We start from the raw sequence: 20,661 nt of genomic DNA, 5'->3' as shown, positions 1-20,661 counted from the left end.
TTTCTCTTTTTGTAACTGGCTTATTTTAGCAAAATGTCCTCATGTTTTGTCCATGTTGTAGCATGTAACAGGATTTTTCTTTCTTTCTTTTTTCCTTAAAGATTGATATATATATATATATATATATATATATATATATATATATATGAGAGAGAGAGCAGGTGGGAGAGATACACAGAGAAAGAAAGGGAGAGGAAGAGAATCTCAAGCACACTCCCCGCTGAGTGCCAAGCCAAGTACAGGGCTTGATTTCACAACCCTGAGATCATGACCTGAGCTGAAATCAGGAGTTGGGAGACTTAACTAAGCCTCAGGTATCCCAGGATTTTTTTTTTCTTTTTTAAGGCTGAATAATATGCCATCACGTATATATCACATTTTGTTTATCCATACATCCATCATTGAATAGTTGGGGTGTTGCCACTGCTGACCTATTACAGATAATGCTGTAATGAACGTGAGTATGCAAATATCTCCATGAAATCTTGCTTTTAGTTCTTTTGAGTAAGTACTAAACAGCAAATAGAATTGCTGGATTACATGGTAGCTCTATTTTTAATTTTTGAGGAACCACTGTACAAGTTTCCATAGCAGCTGCATCATTTTGCATTCCCATCGGCAGCCTATCTTTTTGCTAGCCTGTGTTATCTTGGATATTTTGTTTTTGCTTTTGTTGGATAGTAGCCATCCTAATGGTATGAGGTGATACATGATTGTGCTTTGATTTGCATTTTTTTTTTAAGATATTATTTGTTAGAGCACGAGTAGGGGGTGCAGGCAGAGGGAAAGGGGAGAAGCAGACTCCCCGCTGAGCAGGGAGCCTGATGCAGGACTTGGTCCCAGGAACTTGACCTGGGAAGGCAGACGCTTAACCAACTGAGCCACCGGGGCACCGTCCATTGAGTGGTCTTAATGCTCTTAATGAAAATCATTAGACCAAGATGAAAGGGTTTATTTCTGGGCTCTCTGTTCTATTTCATTGGTCTGTATGTCTGTCTTTATGCCAGTACCACACTGTTTTTATTACTTTGTAATATGTTTTGAAATCTGAAAGTGTGAGACTTGGAGCTTGCTTCCCCACCCCTCAACACTGTTTTTGCCATTCAGGGTCCCGTGAGAATACTATGAATTTTAGGATGGATTTTTCTTTTTTCTGCAAAAAAATTAAGCTACTGGGATTTTCTAAGATTGCATTGAATATGTAAATTGGCTTGCATACTACTGACATCTTACTAGTATTTTCTTCTAGTCCATGAGCACAGATACTTTTTCCATTTATTTCTGTCTTTAATTTCTTTTAACAGGGCTTTGTAGTTTGCAGTGTACACGTTTTTTTTGCCTTCTTGGTTATGTTTATTCCTAAGTATTTTATTTTTCTGTTACTTTAAATATAATTATTTTCTTGATTTTCTTTTCTGATTGTTCATTGTTAATGTATAGAAGTGGAATTGTTGAATAGAAGTGACAGAAGTAGGCATCCTTGTTGTGTTTCTGATCTAGGAGGAAAAGCTTTCAGTCTGTCTTCATAGAGTGGTGGTGTTAGCTGAGGGCTTTTCTTACATGGCTTTTATTACGTTGAGGTAGTTTCCTTTATTCCTAATTGTATTTGAGATTTTTAACTCCTCATCCAAACTGTCGTCATACCTTCTCTTACATAATCCTGTGTCTTACCAGCCACCTCTGTATCATTTGAATGAATCAAATGAAAATTAGAATAAATTTGCTAAAATCTACCAAAAAACAAAATGTGATTTTGATAGCAGTTGCATTAACTTAAAAATCAACTTGGGAAAAATGGTCATCTTTACATATAGTCAGTGGTTTTTTACATTGACTTTATTTTATACATTTATATATATACACTTTACTATACATTTATACTTAAATATATTATACAGTATATATATATTTTATACATTGACATTAAACAAATAGTTTTATACTATTTATACTATAAAATTAGATCCTAGAGATGGTTTTTCTACATGATAAAGAATATATTTAAATATGTTTAAAGTAATAAAAGTGGAATTAGGTTGTTCTGTCAGGAGGTTCAGGAAAAGCTAATTGGGAGCAAAACCAGGGCAGAGGTAATCACTTGTGATGACTTCCCGTCCACCTGGAGTAGTTCCTTTCTGTGGTGGCACTGTAGGAGCAGAGACCCCATCCTGCTCCACGTTACATTTCTGCCAAGTAACACTTCACCTTTGAAAAGGTACCTCTTTCATCATGGCACTCTGTCTCCAGGATTCCCAAAGGCCACTGTAGCCACTGGTCATGTGTAGCTATTTAAAATGAAATACAAATTTATTAAATTTAAAGATTCAGTTTCTAACTCACAGCAGTTCCTCTTGGGTATTCATTGTAAGGTGGCTTCTGTAGTGGACAACTACACCAGAGGTGGGACATTTCTGTTACTATGGAAAGTTCTCTTGGATGGCCCTAGCTTAGTACATTAAGCTGTTACCTGCAGTTTGTTGTTATTGGGTGTCTTTCTAGTGACAGTCACTCTAAAGGGGATTGGGTGAGAAATTTGGATTATGATAGAAAATGAGACCTCCCGTGGCCCTGTTTTCATTTCTTTAAAGGATTCCAGTATGCTTCAGAGTTTGCTCTGGGTCTTCAGATGGGACAGCCTGTGCCATTGAAAAGCTGGAATCCCTCAGGGTCTCTGAAGCTAACATCAAGGGCAGCCTGGGTTCAGCCCAGGGTAGGGGTGTCTGATCTGAGAAGGTAGTTCTATCTGACACATGCTGATACCAGCTATCAGAGATTTCCAGCACTTCACAAGCACTTGGTCATTTCAGTGTTATATAAATTTAATAAAAACAAATTTTGTCTCCTTTTTTTTTTTTTTCCTGCAGGCCTATCCCCCTTTGTTCTGTTGTTGTGATAAATAGCCAGCTTGATAAAATTGAAGGAAGGAAACTGTTTGTTTCCTGTAATGTCCAAAGTGTGGATGAAAAGACTCTATACTCTGAGGCAACAAGTAAGAAACTGCTACTATGTCTTTTTTTGGTTTGGTTTAGTTTCTTGGGTTTTGTGTTTGGGGACTTGGAAGTGGTTGGGTTTTGTTTTTGTTTTTGTTTTGCTTTGGCTTTATAACCCACAAATGCCCAGAAATTCTTAGTTCCCTATCATGTAAAAATAAAAGTTAAAGGTATTCTTAAACACTGGTTGAGAGCTACTTGCAAAAATCTACCAAAACTATAAAGTCATGGGACACGTGAGTGGCTCAGTCGTTAAGCATCTGCCTTCGGCTCAGGTCATGATCCCAGAGTCCTGGGTTCGAGCCCCATGTGGGGCTCCCTGCTCAGTGGGAAGCCTGCTTCTCCTTCTCCCATTCCCTCTGCTTGTGTTCCCTCTCTCACTGTGTTTCTCTCTGTCAAATAAATAAAATCTAAAAACAAAAAACAAACACCCCTACATAGTCATTGTACTCTTTTTCACTTATTTCTAGGATTTATCCCACAGGTGTACTAAAATGAGCAAAATTACAATGTATATGTTGCTCTACTATCACAGTAATTGTGTTACTCTTGTAAAGATACTTGGGAGAGCAAAGGATTGGCAGAACACAGATACCTATCAGTAGGAGACTGGTTGAGCAACCATTTTTCTGTGTGCCACAAGAAATTTTGTGGAATGTTATGGTACCATAAATAATAAGGAAATTCTTTAGCTATGGGGCTATCTCATTAATATATATTGAATGAAAACCCCAAGATACAGGACTGTGAATGTGGTATCATTATCATTAATACAGAAAATACATTCTCTTACCCTTTTCTTCCTCTTTCCCTTTTACTCCTTCCCTCCTTCCTGAATAATTTATTCCAAAAGCCATTAGGTAGAGTGGGCAAGATAGGCTTGGGATTGACCAAAGGCTGCGGTGAGGTATGGCTATGGTGAGGTCTGGCTATGATGGCTTAGCACCATGTTGGAGCCCGAGTGGAATGAAGGGCAGGTGGCCCAGTGCAGGGTGTCAGAGCCTTGTGGGACGGTGGCATCTATACAGGCTGGCTGCCGAGAGGGGAGCCAGGTGCCTTACTGTCAGAGAAGGGATTTCCAGATACGGAAAGAGAAAACTAGAATGAATGCTGTGATGTTGGTTGGAATTGAAGATCTTGGACATGAATGTTTTCCTAGTCTCTTGCTCTTAGAAATAACAGTGTGAGTAACTTCGTATGTTGTCATTTTACACACATTTTGGCAAGTTAAACTCCAGTGGTGCCAGAGGAGACCATTCTTTGTACTAGTCTCACAATTTTCTGGCAGCTTGACATTTCAAGGTAAAAAGTGGGAGAGAGGGGGAAGTATTTGTATATTCTTGTGTTGAATAGACCTTCAGGAGTGCCACACAAACTTTGGTTTCCTCTGGGAGGAGGACCAGGTAGGTTGGAGGGAGAGGCCACCATAGGCCCTTGTGTGTAGCTTGTGGCATGATTATGTCAGTGGATTAGCAGGACAAGAGCTAGGTTTCGTGGCACCTAAAACTTGAACAGTGTAAAGAATGCAGAATTGGGTACAAATGTGAGTCTTTATTTAAAAAGAGGAAAGAAACTGCAGCATTGCTGCTACTGCTGCTGCTGTCTGGACATGCAGGTCCCTTCCCTCTGTGGTCTCTCTAAGCTGTTCACAAGTGGTTCCCTGCGCACTCACGGCCCCTCGACTGACTGGGCCTTTGCAAGGGAGGAGCCCTTGAAGCCTTACATTCCTTAGCTTAAGCTGGTAGACGAGTTAATTAAGATATCCAGTGCTTTTTGTTTGTTTCTGTTCTGGTTTTTGTTTTTTGTTTTTAAGATTTTATTTATTTATTTGATAGATCACAAGTAGGCAGGGAGGCAGGCAGAGAGAGGGGGAAGCAGGCTTCTCGCCAAGCAGAAAGCCTGATGCGGGGCTCAATCCCGGGCTCGATCTCAGGGTCCCGGGATTGTGACCTGAGCCACAGGCAGAGGCCTTAACCCACTGAGCCACCCAGGCCGCCCCTGTTCCGTTTTATTTAATGGACCTCAGATGTCCACATTTGGCTTAATCAGAATCTTTGAGTTAGGACACAGTAGGCATCATTGATGCATGAAACAGTCATCTTTTATTTCTTTATTCACTAAAGTATTTTTCAGTTTAATAAGAAACACTCTGAAAACCTACCATCAGCCAAGAATCAGAATCCTACTATCATCTTTCTATCTAATTATTTTCCCATCTCATCCTCCTGCTTTCCTGAGGTTTTTGAAGTATAATAAACATAAAATGTTAGGGGCGCCTGGGTGGCTCAGTCTTTAAGTGTCTGCCTTTAGCTCAGGTCATGATCCGAGGATCCTGGGATCGAGCCCTGATTTCGGGCTCCCTGCTCTGGCGGGAAGCCTGTTCTCCCTCTCCCACTCCCCTTGCTTATGTTCTCTGTCAAATAAATTAAAAAAAAAAAAGTTATATTTGCTTATACCTAGTTTTTATTTTAATAAGTTTTATCAAGAATATATATGTGTGTGTACTTAAGGAATGTACAGTTTAGTTGTTCTGAACTTTGTAAAAAGATCACACACTGTATGTATTTTTCTGAGAGTTGATGGTCTTTTCATTCAGCTTCACATTTCTGAAGTTCATTCTGTTGTTGGCATGTAGTTTCCTCGTTTTTTCTACTTAGTGATACTCCATTGTGTTACTATACCACAGTGGATTTATATCCTCTTCTGATGTTGGGCTTTGGATTCTTTTTTATTTTTATTTTACTTTATTTTTTTAAAGAGAGGCAGGGAGAGTAGAGGGTGGGGGGCAGGGTGGGGAGAGAGAATCTTAAGCAGACTCTACACCCAGCCTGGGGCCAATCAAAGGACCCTGAGATCATGACCTAAGCTGATACCAAGAGTTGGTCAACTAACCGACTGAGCCACTCAAGTCTCCCATGGGCCTTGGACTCGTGAATGGGCTGCTGTGAGCATTCTGGTGGTGTACACGGGCAAGAGCTTGGCATATAGGTAGTAGAATTTCTGGGTTGTAGAGTATGGGAGTGTTCAGCTTCAGAGAGGAAACTAGCTTGTTTTCTAAAGCTGTTAATAAATTATACTCCCACCAGCAATATATGAGATTCCGTTGAGCCCTGTCCTCTCTAGCATTTGGTAAAGTTGGACTTCTGGATTTTTGCCAGTGAAATGGTTGTAAAATGTTATTTTTGTGTGATCTTGATTTGCATTTTCCTAATCACCCATGAAGATGAGCATTTCATCATATTATTTCTCTACTATATTAGTTTCCCATTCTGTAAAATTCCTATTTGTTCAGCCTCTTCTATTGTTTTTTTTACCTGATTTATAGGAGTTCTTTCTTTATTTTGTATTAAACTAGTGTTTTTGTTGGACATACAAGCCTCACCTTCCAGTATGTAAGTTTTCTTTTATTTGCTCTGAAGTATCTTTTTTATGAATGGAAGTTTGTTTTTTTTTCACACTAATGTAGTTGTGTTTATTAATTTTTTTTCCTTTACAATTACTCCTTTTTGTGTCTTAATATTTATTCCTCCTCCCCACCCCCTGCCAGTTAGTAGCTGTTTGCAGAAATGATGGGTAAAAGAAGCAGGAATAGGATCCTGAATAATTTGAATCCATAGCAAATTTAAAGACTCCATTCCAGGCTGTGGTTTATATGTCCTGTCTCCCTAAAGCTTTCAGTATCAAAGGTTCCATATGACTTAGTTGTAATTTCACCTCCTTTCACTTCCTGACTCTCTCTAATGGAAGTGGTAATGAACCATGAAAATGACCCAAGTGGGAGCGGACGGTTCCTGGAGGCGCTGTTGTGTTGGGATAGTCAAAAGCTGACTCTTAATTTGGCTAAGAAAGGAGAGTAGGCCCAAAGAGGGAAGGTACAAATATGAATGAAAATCCCTTTCCTTATGTATACATTTCTACTCAGAGAAGTCCCATCCGACTGGAGTCAGCCAGCTTATAATCACCTTCTGTTGTTTTGTTTGTTTAGGCTTATTTGTAAAATTGGATCCCAAAAAAAGTTCGCCATAAAAGTTTCTGGTGCATTCTGCACCAACCTGCACTGGGCTCTCCTTCCCTCCAGAAGAAGCTGGTGTCTCTGATCCTGCCCCGCTTACCCACTTTTGAGGCCCCCCCAGCAGGTGAAGGCTGCTAACACTGATCTTCCTGAACAAATCTTCGAAATACAACTCCAGGAGGTGTTTGCACCTTCTAAACTCTTTTAACACGGAAGGACTCTCTGTGACAGTACCAGCAGTTTTTTGTGTGTCCTCAGAATAAGTTCTGGTTCTCCTAAATTTGAATGGGCTTCTTATGGTTGCATAAGCATAGTGTCTTCCCCATTACAGACTGAAGAAAATTCATATTGAAACTCTTACCACAAACTAGAAAATGCCAGAAAACCGAAGGAAGGGGTGTGTGTGTGTGTGTGTGTGTGTGTGAGAGAGAGAGGTAAATTACAAAGCTAGCTTTATTATATCCGAACAAAATCTTTTTGGCCACAGTAGGAAGCACAACTAGTTCCTAGGAATGAATGATACCTCAACTCTGAATCCTAGGGATTAAATAGCTGTACCAACGTAAGCTGTCCTGTTGTGTCTTAACCAACAGCGTAGTTGATCTTCACTGGAAGGAACCTGTATTTACTTCCCAGGTATCTTCATCCATTCAGGCTGCTATAACAAAATACAGAACAAAATAACCAACGGAAATTTATTGTTCACAGCTCTTAAACCTAGAAAGTCAAGGATCAAACACCAGCACAGTCACCTGGTGAAGGCTAGCTTAACTGGCTTAGAGCTGATGACTTCTCACTGTGTCCTCACATGGTAGGAAGGGCTAGAGGTTCTCTAGATCCTCTTTTATTAGGACACTAACCACACACGAGGGTTCCACTTTATTACATATTTCTCTACAGCCCACCTACTGATAACATCACGTTGGGTGTTAGGATTTCAACACACGAAGGCAGTGGCGGGAACAAACATTCAGACCTTCACATCAGGGCTGCCATGACAAAGTATCACATATTGGGTGATTTAAAACCACAGAGGAACTCATTGCCTCACAGTTCTGGAACCAGAAATACAAAATCAAGAGTTAGGCTCTAGGGAAGGGATTGCTCAAGTCTCTCTCCTAGCTGCTGGTAGCCTCAGCAGTTCCTTGGTTTGTAGATGCATCACTCCTGCCTTCCCATCATCTTCCCTCTGGCCAGATTTCCCCTTTTTATAAGGCCACCAGTCATTGGTAGAGCCCACACTAATGACCTTGCTTTAAACTCATTACCTTGGGGCGCCTGGGTGGCTCAGTGGTTAAGCCGCTGCCTTCGGCTCAGGTCATGATCTCAGGGTCCTGGAATCGAGCCCCGCATCGGGCTCTCTGCTCAGCAGGGAGCCTGCTTCCTCCTCTCTCTTTGCCTGCCTCTCTGCCTGCTTGTGATCTCTGTCTGTCAAATAAATAAATAAAATCTTTTTTAAAAAATAAATAAACTCATTACCTTGATGAAGATCCCATTTCTGTGGCACCTGGGTGGTTCAGTCAGTTAAGCATTTAACTCTTGGTCTCAGCTCAGGTCTTGATCTCAGAGTCATGAGTTCAAGCCCTGCACGGGGGTCATGGACCCTACTTAAAAACACTCCATTTCCATATATGTTCTCATTATGAGGTAGGGGAATTAGGACTTCAGCATGCCTTTTGGGAGGACATGGTTCACCCCATAACAGAACCTTAAACAAGATGAAAGATGAAAAAACGAATTGGGAGACTAATGTTCTAGGAAACCTATTCTGCTTCTAATAGATCAAATAGAATCTACTGCAGACAATAGTTGGGGCTTCGGTTTCTTGTCTTTCTTTTCCCTTACGAAAGTTTAGGTTGAACCACACAAAATAGCCATTTTCAAAGGTCAGAATGGTCAAATACAATTTCCTGTGGCTCAACCTAATGACTTAGGGATACCCTTGCAGCCCCCTACCCAGTCATCCTTGCACAGCTGAAAGATCAGCTAGACGGGATGGCCAAGCCCAAAGAAGATTCCCATCCCTAGGGCACACCTGCAGTTTCCAGGCTGCAAGAAAGGCCCCAGCAGAAGATCAGGGTCACAGTAAAGGTGAAGCTAACAGTTCCTTCTTCCTTGAAATCCTGGCAGAGCTTGGGCAGGTGCCTGGCCCGCATCTGTGTAGTTTGCATGTCTGGCAACAGCCTCTCTTCCAGATCTTCCATCTAATGATACTGGAGCCTGTGGGCTCTTGATGCCGCTCTCATAGCTTCTCATGGATAGTAGGCATGTGTAAAAATGTGAAGCTGAAGGAATGAGCCAACACTGCCATCTAGAAAGGAGTTTAGACAGAGAAGGTACTTCAAACTGCTAAAGCATACCAGGCCATCGTCCAAGCTAAAAAGAACCTAACAAAGATTCCCAGAGGACCAGGTTTTATTACATATGTGCATACCTTCCTTCCCATCCACATGTAAGGTTTTCGTCTCACTGTTTTGCTGGTGTCTGGGCTGTCTGTATTGCGGGTGTTCTGCTTGCACCTGCACAGGGTCAGCCGCGGGAAAGGCTTGGCGGCTGTCTACGCAGGGCCTTCCACAGCCAGCAAGGGCAAAATGGTTTCCCTGCTATGCAGTAGACTCTGTTCCTAGGCTTGACCAAGCTTGCTTTCTTGCCTTCATTTTTGATAAATCTGTAAGCTGGAGGGCAGTGGCTTAGGAGGGAGGTCTCCTGAGAACTGGGCCAGTTCTGCTCAGTCACTAGCTTGCTATGTAGCTGTTGCTATGCAGATACTCCTCCATGCCCGTTTCCCCTCATTACCCTGGCCGGTAGGGAACAGTTTGAATAAAGATAGGAATTGATGTGGGTCGGTGTTAAAATACCTTTGAACTATCAGGGCAAACAATTAGGCAGCCAGCTTTTGCTCTTAACCCCAGGTTTCTAAATGCCTAGGAAATATAATAGATGGTCATGTACAGAAGTACATTGAAGGAATTTTTAAAAATTAACTTTTTCTCCAGTGGGAAGGTGGAATGAAACATAAAAGGAAGTCAAGAAAAACCTATTGTTCTTAGGGTACAGATGTCCTTCGTGTTCTATGTTTCAAATCGCATTTCCTCCTCAAGATGCTGACCACCTATCACAGGGAGTCATGAGGCCAAATGACTATTTTATCTAATAACCAGCCATCATGGAACCCTAGGCAAACCCCTCTTTCCAATGCCAACCATACAGCATTCTCTATGGTACACACAAGAAAATCTCAAGTTTAAATCACTAAAGTCTTGGATTTTATGTTTCAGGAAGATTTAAATTTTTTTTTTTTTTTAAGATTTTATTTGTCAGAGAAGGCACACAAGCAGGCAGAGAGGCAGGCTCCCCGCCGAGCAAGGAGCCCAGTGTGGGACTCCATTCCAGGACCCCGGGATCATGACCTGAGCCAAAGGCAGCAGCTTGACCACTGAGCCACCTAGCATCCCTCAAAATTTCTTTTGATAATATTCTTTGTCACTACTAAGATCAGCTCAGAATTACAGAATTGGCTTATTTTTCATCTTAGTTACGGATTTAAAATTAAGTGAACTGCAGACAGATAAGGGAGAAAAACCATAGGCTGATACCCTTTATGAATATAGATGCAAAAATTTTCAACAAAACACAAACTAAATCCAGCAGCACATTTATTTTTTAAAAGATTTATTTATTTTAGAGTGGAGGGGAAGGGCAGAGGGGGAGAGAGAATCTCCAGCAGACTCAGCTGAGCAAAGAGTCTGGATTGGGGCTCAGTCCCAGGACCCTGAGATGACCTGAGCTGAAATCAAAAGCTGGACATCCAACCTACTGAAACACCCAGGGCCACCTCCCCCAACAGCACATTTTAGAAGATTAAACACCATGACCAAGTGGGATTTATCACAGAAATACAAGGGTAGTTCAAAAGAATATAATGTAATACACCATGTTAAGAGAACAAAGGAATAAAACCACATGATCAATTGATGCAAAAAAGGCACTTGACATAATTCAATGCCCTATCATGAAGAAACACTCAAGAAAACTAGGAATACTTGCAGAACATAATAAAAGGGTATCTATGGAAAACCTACAGCTAGCATACTTGGTGAAAGACTGAAAGCTTCCCTGCAAAGATCAGGAACAAGATAAGGATTCAATATGCAGCCATCAAAAAGTGAAATCTTACTGTTAGCACTGATGTGGATGGAACTAGAGGCTGTTATGCTAAGTGAAATTAGTCAATCAGACAGTTATCTCACTGATATATGGAATTTATTTTTTTTTTTACTATATGGAATTAAAAAACAGGATCAAAGGGGAAAAGAGGGAAAAACGAAACAAGATGAAACTAGAGAGGGAGACAAACCAAAAGACTCTTAATCATAGGAAACAAACAGGGTTGCTGGAGGGGAGTGGGGGGTAGGGTAACTGGGTGATACGCATTAAGGAGGGCGTGTGATGTAAAAAGCACTGGATGCTACATAAGACTGATGAGTCAGACCTGTACCTCTGAAACCAGTAATACATTGTTAATTAACTGAATTAAAATTTAAAAAACATTTTTTTTAAAAAAGGATTTGTAAGTTTACTACTGCTATTCAACATAGTATTGGAAGTCTTGGCAGAGCATTTGAGCAACGAAAAGAAAAAGCACCCACATTGGAAAGAAGTAAAACTATTTCCAGGTGACATAATTCCATATGTAGAAAATCCCATAGAATCCACCAAAAAACTACTAGAGCTAATGAGCGAATGCAGCAAAGTTGCAGGATACAAAGACTTCATACAAATTAAGAACTTTTATCCATCAGGAAAGTGAATAGATGACCTACAGAATGGGAGAAAGGATGTGCAAATCATTTATATGATAATGGGTTTAGTATCCAGAATATAGAATTCTTACAACCTAACAAAAACCCAGTTTCAAAATGAGCTGGGGTGGGGTGGTGGTGCCGGAATGGCTCTGTTGGTTAGGCAGCTGGCTCTTGATTTCAGCTCAGGTCTTGATCTCCGGGTCATGGGGTTGAGCCCTGTGTCGAGCTCACATTCAGCAGGGAGTCTTCTTGAGGATTCTTCCTCTCCCTCTGCTCCTACCCCCTGCTCACGCTCTCTCTAAAATAAATAAATCTTTAAAATTTTTAAAAAGGGTAAAGGATTTGAATAGACCTTTCTCCAAAGAAGAGAAAGAAAATGCCAGTCAGCATGTGAAAAGATGTTCAACATATTGGGTTATTAAGGAAGTGCATATCAGAACCACAATGAAATACCACTTCACAGTCACTGAGAGATATATATGTATATATACACATATATATAGGTATTTTTTATGGAAATGAGTGTCAGCAAGAATGTGGAGAAATGAGAACTCTTCATACATTGCTGTTCATAGTTAGAAAATGGTGCGGCTACTACTAGAAAACAGTTTGGTGGTTCTTCAAAAGGCTAAACATAGAATTACCATGTGACTGAGCAATTCTAATCCAAGAAAAATGAAAACACACCCACACAGAAACCTGGACACAGATACTCATAGTAGCATTATTCATCCCAAATGCAGTGGAAGAGTGGATAAACAGATTGAGGTATATCCATACAGTGGAATATAGCCATAAAAAGGAATACTGAGGAATACTACAACTTGAAGGAACCTCGAAAACATGCTAAATGAGGGGTACCTGAATGGCTCAGTGGGTTAAAGCCTCTGCTTTCAGCTCAGGTCATCATCTCAGGCTCCTGGGATGGAGCCTGACTCTCTGCTCAGCAGGGAGCCTGCTTCCCCCTCCCTCTCTGCCTGCCTCTCTGCTTGTGATCTCTCTCTCTCTGTCAAATAAGTAAATAAAATATTTTTTTAAATGCTAAATGAAAAGTTAAAATGCAGAAGAGGAAAATCCACAGAGCCCAAAGTAAGTTAGTGGTTGCCAGAGAATGGGGGAGGAGAGAACTCAGTGTGATTACTGATGAGGTGGTGAAGAAATTTTAAAACTAGAGAGAGGTGGTTGTACAACTGTGAATGTACTAAATACCCTGAGTCATACATTTTAAAATAGTTAATTTTATGCTACATGAATTTCACCTTGATTAAAACACACATGCACAAGGAGGTATCTCTTCATACCACCAGGATGGCCATGTGTCTGTATCTTGTCTGTTTTAAGAAAGAAATAGTGTTGGAAAAGATGTGGAGAAATTGTAACCCCCATATGATGCAGGTGAGTCTCTCTTTTCAATTCCTGTGGGTAAATACCTATAGGTGGTATTGCTGGTTCATATGGTAATTCTGTTGAGTTTCTTGAGGAACTGCTGAGCTGTTTCCATAATGGTTGCACCGTTTTACATCCCCACCAGCATCATGTCAGGGTTACAATTTTTCCACATCTTTCCCGACACTTAGTTTTTTTCTTTGTTTAAAAAAAAAAAATCAGGGCACCCGGGTGGCTCAGTGGGTTAAAGCCTCTGCCTTCCACTCTGGTCGTGATCCCAATGTCCTGGGATGGAGCCCTGCATTAGGTTCTCTGCTCAATGGGGAGCCTGCTTCCACCCCTCTCTCTGCCTGCCTCTCTGCCTACTTGTGATCTCTGCCTGTCAAATAAATAAATAAAATCTTTTTAAAAATAAATAAATCTGTATCTATATATTTATATATACATACACGCATGCGTACATACACGCATACCTGTATGTATATATGGCCATCCCAGTAGATGTGAAGAGAAACCACTTTGTGCATGTGTGTTTTAATCAAGATGAAAGTCACATAGCATAAAATTAACTTTTAAAATGTATGACTCAGGATGCCTGGGTGGCTGTCATTAAGCGTCTGCTCTCAGGTCAGGTCATGATCTCAGTGTCCTGGGATTGAGCCCTGCATTGGGCTCCCTGCTCCACGGGAAGCCTGATTCTCCCTCTCCCACTCCCCATGCTTGTATTCCCTCTTTCTCTCTCTCTCTCTCTCTTTGTCAAATAAATGAAATCTTTAAAATAAAATAAAATGTATGACTCAGGGCATTTAGTACATTTCCAGTGTTGTACAACAACCACCTCTCCCTAGTTTCAAAATTTCATCACCCCAGAAGACAGCGCCATTAGTAGTCACACCCTCTTCTCTCCTCCCACATTCCCTGGCAATGCACAGGAATTAAAAAGAGAGACGCACCTGCAGCTCAGGTCGCAATCCCGGGGTCCTGGGGTCAAGCCCCATGTCGGGCTCCCTGCTCAGGAGAGAGCCTACTTCTCCCTCACCCTCTGCTGCTCCCCACTGCTCATGCTCTCTCTCTCTCTCTCAAATAAAATCTTTTTTTTTTTAAGATCTTATTTATTTGACAAAGGTCACAAGTAGGCAGAGAAGCAGGCAGAGAGTGGGGGGAGCGGAGCAGGCTCCCTGCCAATCAGGGAGCCTGATGCGGGGCTCGATTCCAGGACCCTGAGACCATGACCTGAGCCAAAGGCAGAGGCTTCAACCCACTGAGCCACACACGTGCCCCTCAGATAAAATCTTAAAAAAAGAAAAGAGACTTAGATATTTGGATGCCAGTGTTCATTACCATATTATTCATAGTGGCCAAAAGGTAGAAATAACCAGAGTGTCCATCAACGGATGGATAAACAAATATGGTATATACATATAAAAGAATGCTATTACTAAATTCTGACGTGAATGAACCTTGAAAGCATTATGCTAAGTGAAATAAGCCAGACACCAAAGGACAAATATTGTGTGATTCCACTTGTATGAAATACCTAGAATAAGCAAATTTATTCACAAAGTAGATTACAGGTTAGCAGAGGCTTGGGGGGAGCTGAGAATGAGGGGTTACTGCATAATGGATATGGTTTCTGTTCCAGGTGTTGAAAACTTTGGAAAATAGTTTTACATTTCATGTGCACAACATCATAAATGCAATTAATGCCACTGAATTGTACACTTGAACATGGTTTAAATGGCTGATACTGTATTATATATTTTCCCACAACTTCTTGCATAAATGTTTTTATCTCTTTAAAGTTTTTATAAATTTTATTTTTTAAATTAAGTTTATTTAAATTCCAGTTAGTTAATGTACAGTGTAATATTCATTTCAGGTACAGAATTTAGTCACAACACCCAGTGCTCACGGCAACAAGTGCTAGCCTTTTTTTTTTTTTTTTTTAAGAGAAGGAAGTGGTGGGGAGGGGCAGAGGGAAAGAGAGAGAGACTCTTAAACAGACTCCATGCCTAGTGTGGAGCCTGACGTGGCTTGATCTCACGATAGTCGTGACTTGAGCTGAAATGAAGAGTTAGATGCCTAACCAACTGAGCCACCCAGGGACCCCCTACAAGTGTCCTCCTAATCCATCACCCATTTAACCCATCCCCCCACCCAGGAGTACATTTATGATGAGCACTGAATAATGTATAAATTGTTTAATCAGTATATTGTACACCTGAAACTAACACTGTATGTTAACTATACTATATCTTAATTCCACTCCCCTTGAGTGTGGGTGGGACTTAATGGCACGTCTAACAAATAGAAAGCTTACATCTTGGAGCACCTGGGTGGCACAATTGGTTGGGCATCTGCCTTCAGCTCAGGTCGTGATCCTGGGGTCCTGGGGTGGAACCCCACATCAGGGCTTCCTGCTCAACTGGGAGTCTGCTTCTCCCTCACCCTCGGCCCCTCCTCCCTGCTTGTGTATTCTCTCTATATAAAATAAATAAAAATCTTTAAAAGAAAAAAAAGCTTACATCTTTACATCTTGAATCCTCCTTTTCCCCATCTCTATCTCTCCCTTTCTCTCCCTCCCTCTCTTCCCGTCCCCCCTTCCTTTTTCCCTCTCCCCATACGATCTCTCTCTCCACCCCACCCAACAGGTTGACCGAAACCTCCTGAGAAACAGGACCACAACTACAGAGTTAACACACTTCCAAATTCCTCACCCTCTGAAATGATATGAGATAAATGTTATTTTGAGCTAAAATTTTAGGTAATTTGTAATGTGGCACTAGACAATTGATAGAGAATTAGGTGAATAAATGTTAGTGGCACAGATGATTCCAAATAGATAATGATAGAGGGAATATTTTGTGAATTTTTAGAAAAGTTTTTATGTAGCAAGTTTTCAGGTCTAATTAATAGACTGATATTAGGAGGAGTGAGTGATTTCCTGAGTGTACATTGTATTTATCTGTGATAAAAGTGTGGGGGTGATGTTGATACAAAAATAGGGGTCAAGTCAAGAAATGGGCAGAAGATATGAACAGACATGTCTGCAAAGAAGAGATCCAGAAGGCCAACAGACACATGAAAAAAATGCTCAAAATCACTTGATATCAGGGAAATACAGATCAAAACCACAATGAGATACCACCTTACACCAGTCAGAATGGCTAAAATTAACAAGTTAGGAAACAACAGATGTTGGAGAGGATGCAGAGAAAGGGGAACCCTCCTACACTCTTGGTGGGAATGCAAACTGGTGCAGCCATTCTGGAAAACAGTATGGAGGGTCCTCAAAAAGTTAAAAATAGAGCTACCTATGGCCCAGCATTTGCACTACTAAGTATTTACCCCAAAGATACAAATGTAGTGATCCAAAAGGGCACCTGCACCCCAATGTTTATAGCAGCAATGTCCAAACTATGGAAAGAGACCAAATCGACAGAAGAATGGATAAAGAAGACGTGATGTATATGTTGGAATATTACTCAGCCATCCAAAAGTGAAATCTTGCCAACTGCAATGACACCGATGGAATTAGAGGTTATTATGCAAAGTGAAATAAGTCAATCAGAGAGACATTATCATGTGATTTTACTCAGATGTGGAATTTGAGAAAACAGGATCATAGGGGAAGAGAAGGAAAAATAAGATGAAATCATAAGAGACTCTTAACTATAGGAAGCAAACTGATGGTTGCTGGAGGGAAGGGTAGGTCGGGGAAGGAGGTAACTGGGTGATGGGCATTAAAGAGGTCATGTGATATGATGAGCACTGGATGTTAAATGCAGCTGGTGAATCACTAAACTCTACCTCTGAAACTGATACACTATACATTAATTAATTGAATTTAAATTTTAAAAAATACGGGTTAAATATTGGCAAATAAATCACAGAAGACCAAAGTTCGTGATACATTTTTTTATTAACATATAATGTATTATTGGCTTCAGGGGTACAGGTCTGTGAATCATCAGTCTTTTACAATTCACAGCACTCACCATAGCAGATATCCTCCCCAATGTCCATAACCCAGCCACCCTATCCCTCCCCCCACACCTCCAGCAGCCCTCAGTTTGTTTCCTAAGATTAAGAGTCTCTTATGGTTTGTCTCCCTCCCCAGTCCCATCTTGTGAGTTCGTGATATTTTTAAAAATAATATAAAACTAGGATTGAGGCTCCCAGTGCCAGTACTGAGTTTTAAAATTTAGTTTCTTAAGAGACAATTTAATATAATAAAAATCGCAAATATTTAATTGCTGAATACACAAATTCTTACAAAGCTCCTATTAAAAATATAGCTTAAATATTTTTGAAGTTTCATAAGTTCTAATTCAAAATAAAATATGGAAATATTACGGAAATAAACCCAGAGTATAAACCCAACAATGGAAAATCATTTTAATCAAGTTTTAAAAAACCAAAGGAACACTACAATAGTTAAAAGTGATTGAATCTATGGAAGTGGAAAAACGGAGCAGTGTGAAGGGAATATGTTGTCTTTAATAATAAACCTTACTTTGGGGGTGGGGGCCTGGGTGGCTTAGTCAGTTAAGCATCTGACTCTTGATTTTGGCTCAGATCATGATCTCAGGGTCATGGGATCAATCCCCACATCAGGCTCTGGGCTCAGTACAGAGTCTGCTTGTCCCTCTCCCTCGGCTCTTCCCCACTCGCGCTCTCACTCTGTCACGCACACTCTGTCTCAAATAAATACAATCTTTTTAAAAAAAATTTACTTCCATAAAGCTTAACCTTAAACTCTATGCAAGAAATTACTTTGATGGGGCACCTGGGTGGCTCAGTGGGTTAAGCCTCTGCCTTCAGCTCAGGTCATGATCCCAGGGTACTGGGTTCGAGCCCGTCATCAGCCTATCTGCTCAGCAGGGGGCCTGCTTCTCCCTCCCTCTCTGCCTACTTGTGATCTCTCTCACTCTGTCAAATAAATATATATAATCTTTAAAAAGAAGAACAAGAAGAAGAAATTACTTTGATAAAATAGAAGTTGGATTTTTAAAATAGAGCATACCTGGGGCAGCTGAGTGGCTCAGTCAGTTAATTATCTGGCTCAGGTCTTAATCCCAGAGTCTTGGGATTGAGCCCCACATCAACCTCCCTGCTCAGTGGGAAGCCTGCTTCTCCCTCTCCCTTTTCCCCTCACCTGCTTGTGCTCTATCACTCTCTCTCTCTCTGTTAAATAAATTAATTTTTGTAGAAAATTTTTTAAAAATAATGCATACCTCATGAGGATATGAGGCTTAAAACAGCAAATCCATACACAGCATTTAGTATGATGCAGAGAAAGAGTTCAGCAAAAATGTGTATGAATTCCCAGGTAGAGAAGCGATTTGAATAGGACACCCTTACCCTTAAGAAGAAGACAAAACTTGTTGAAATTTGGCTTCTGCTGGCTAGGGCTGGGCTCTGTGCTCATCTAAGGAGACGTTTACGCAGTAATTTATGGCCTCTGGCTGGTGGAAGAGCTTGGTAACTATAGTTCCTCTTACTGGTAGCTTCTCATCCGCCCAGGTTTCCTCAAAAGAGAAGTCTTCTGGTAGCCCACGATTCATCAGTGTCTGTCAGCGTCTGTCAGTCAGGGTCTTTCAGGCTCTGTCAGTCAAGGTCTGTCAGGGTCTGTCACAGGGAAAGAAAGTCAGAGCCTACTCTTCAGAGTTTAACAGCCTAGCTTCACATCCCTGACTGTGCCTTGGAGCAAGTTAAGTAATCTTAGTCCCTAGTTTTGATTGTAAGGGGAATTAAGTGAGTAAATGAATGTAAAATGCATGTTTGCTGTTACTGTCACTCTCCTCTTCACCACATTGGTTGGGAGCCATGCCAGCACACTACTGAGCCCACAGGATGCAGCAATGTGTGAAGTATTTAGAGTTTAAATGTTAAATAAGCATAGCTATAGTCCAGGAACCATATATATAGCCTCATATAACTTATATGAGATAAACTCAACCTACAATTAATGGAGAAGTGCCTGGTGAGTTAATATAGCAAAACATCTTTTGAAGAGGATTAGTCATTTCTGGTTGACATGTCACCCCATTTCTGTCTCTTCTAGTGGAATCTTGTCAGACTGGCAGAGGGACAAATGGAACCAAATCATCCTTCTTTCCACCCCCTCACAAACTCTTCCCCTTCAACTACTGACATGTGAAGCCCAGAGAGTCCGTGAGGAAGTAGGGAGATAATTGCATAAGGATCCTGGGACCTTTCTAAGAGTCGAGTGTTTTAATCATGTCTGGAGGTATCCAGGTGGGGGAGTAAGGTGCGGTGGGAGGCAGAGGGGCAGAAAGAGGCAGAAGTCATGGGCAAGAGTTGGAAGGTGTATGAGAGGGCTGGACTCTAGAGTTGACTCCTTTCAGCCCTTTGGGTGCCAGACCCAGTCCTTTGGTCTGCAGACCCAGAAGTGGTCACATCCGGGACCCCTGCTGAAGAACGGTGTCTATCTGTAATTTACCCTTAGAGCACAGTTGGAACCCAGGCCCAGCTGGCAGGAACACAAAGAGGTGAGCCTCACTCTGGGAAAACAACTTGCCATCCTCCCCTCAGAAAGCAGTGGTGGCTCTCACCATGAAAGCAAGATGTGCCTAGGTGACTCCTAGTAACCGTGGAAGAAAGACAAGGTCGGTGGGGGGACATGTCTCAGTCACTACAGTGAACTAAGGGTCAACTAGAGAAATAGCAGAGCACCGCCACAGAGATAGGCTCCCTCAGCACCCCTACGCTGTGTTTGCTATCCCTACCCCATACTATTAGAACTAGCATTAAACACTCTGACTAGTGTGTGCACAATTATAAATGTGAAGGTCCCAGCTAGCTCCCCAGGGGAAACTGTGGTCAGCCTTGAACTGTGGCAATCCACCCACCCTCCTGTAAACCCTTTTCTGCCCTCAGCCTTGTGCTTCCACAGCATGGCAATCTAGGCAAGGACAGAAATGGAGAGGAGAGGAAAGGGACCCAAACCCAAGGGCTATCAAATTCAAGATGGCAGCAATCTACACGGACCTTAAGAATCTTCTTTTTCAGGTGCCTGGGTGGCTCAGTGGGTTAAACCTCTGCTTCAGCTCAGGTCATGATCTCAGGGTCCTGGGATCAAGGCCCACGTCGGGCTCTCTGCTCAGCATGGAGCCTGCTTCCCCCTCTCTCTCTGCCTGCCTCTCTACCTACTTGTGACCTCTCTGTCAAATAAATAAATAATCTTTAAAAAAAAAAAAAAAGAAAAGAAAGAAAGAAAGAAAAAAGAACCTTCTTTCTCGGGGTGCCTGGGTGACTCAGTCAGTTAACCGTCTGCCCTCCGCTCAGGTCCTGATCCCAGGATCCTAAGATCGAGCCCTGCATCAGGCTCCCTGCTCAGCAGAGAGCCTGCTTCTCCCTCTTCCTCTGCCTGCCGCTAAGCCTACTTGTGTTCTCTCTGTCTGTGTCAAATAAAGAAGTAAAACCTTAAAAAAAAAAAATAGGA

The 20,661-nt window shown here is 41.5% G+C and overlaps 1 protein-coding gene across 8 annotated transcripts in view; it reads left to right on the top strand.

Annotated features, from left to right (window-relative positions):
- THEM4 (thioesterase superfamily member 4) overlaps positions 1-20,661 on the top strand; it is a 51,791-nt gene that overhangs the window by 30,448 nt on the left and 682 nt on the right. For 2 of the 8 annotated variants that reach the window (XM_044239262.1, XM_044239269.1), the window contains 3 exons: positions 2,865-2,989; positions 19,666-19,708; positions 20,097-20,290. In XM_044239262.1, the coding sequence (XP_044095197.1) occupies positions 2,865-2,989; positions 19,666-19,708; positions 20,097-20,253 (325 nt within the window). In that variant the 3' untranslated portion in view covers positions 20,254-20,290. The other 6 variants (XM_044239266.1, XM_044239265.1, XM_044239268.1 and 3 more) reach the window with 6 other exon arrangements.

The sequence above is a fragment of the Neovison vison genome, chromosome 2, assembly GCF_020171115.1.
Source record: "Neovison vison isolate M4711 chromosome 2, ASM_NN_V1, whole genome shotgun sequence".
Classification (NCBI taxonomy): Eukaryota; Metazoa; Chordata; class Mammalia; order Carnivora; family Mustelidae; genus Neogale; species Neogale vison.
The sequence above is the reverse complement of the archived record's forward strand: the minus strand, read 5'-3'. Positions and strand labels throughout refer to the sequence as shown.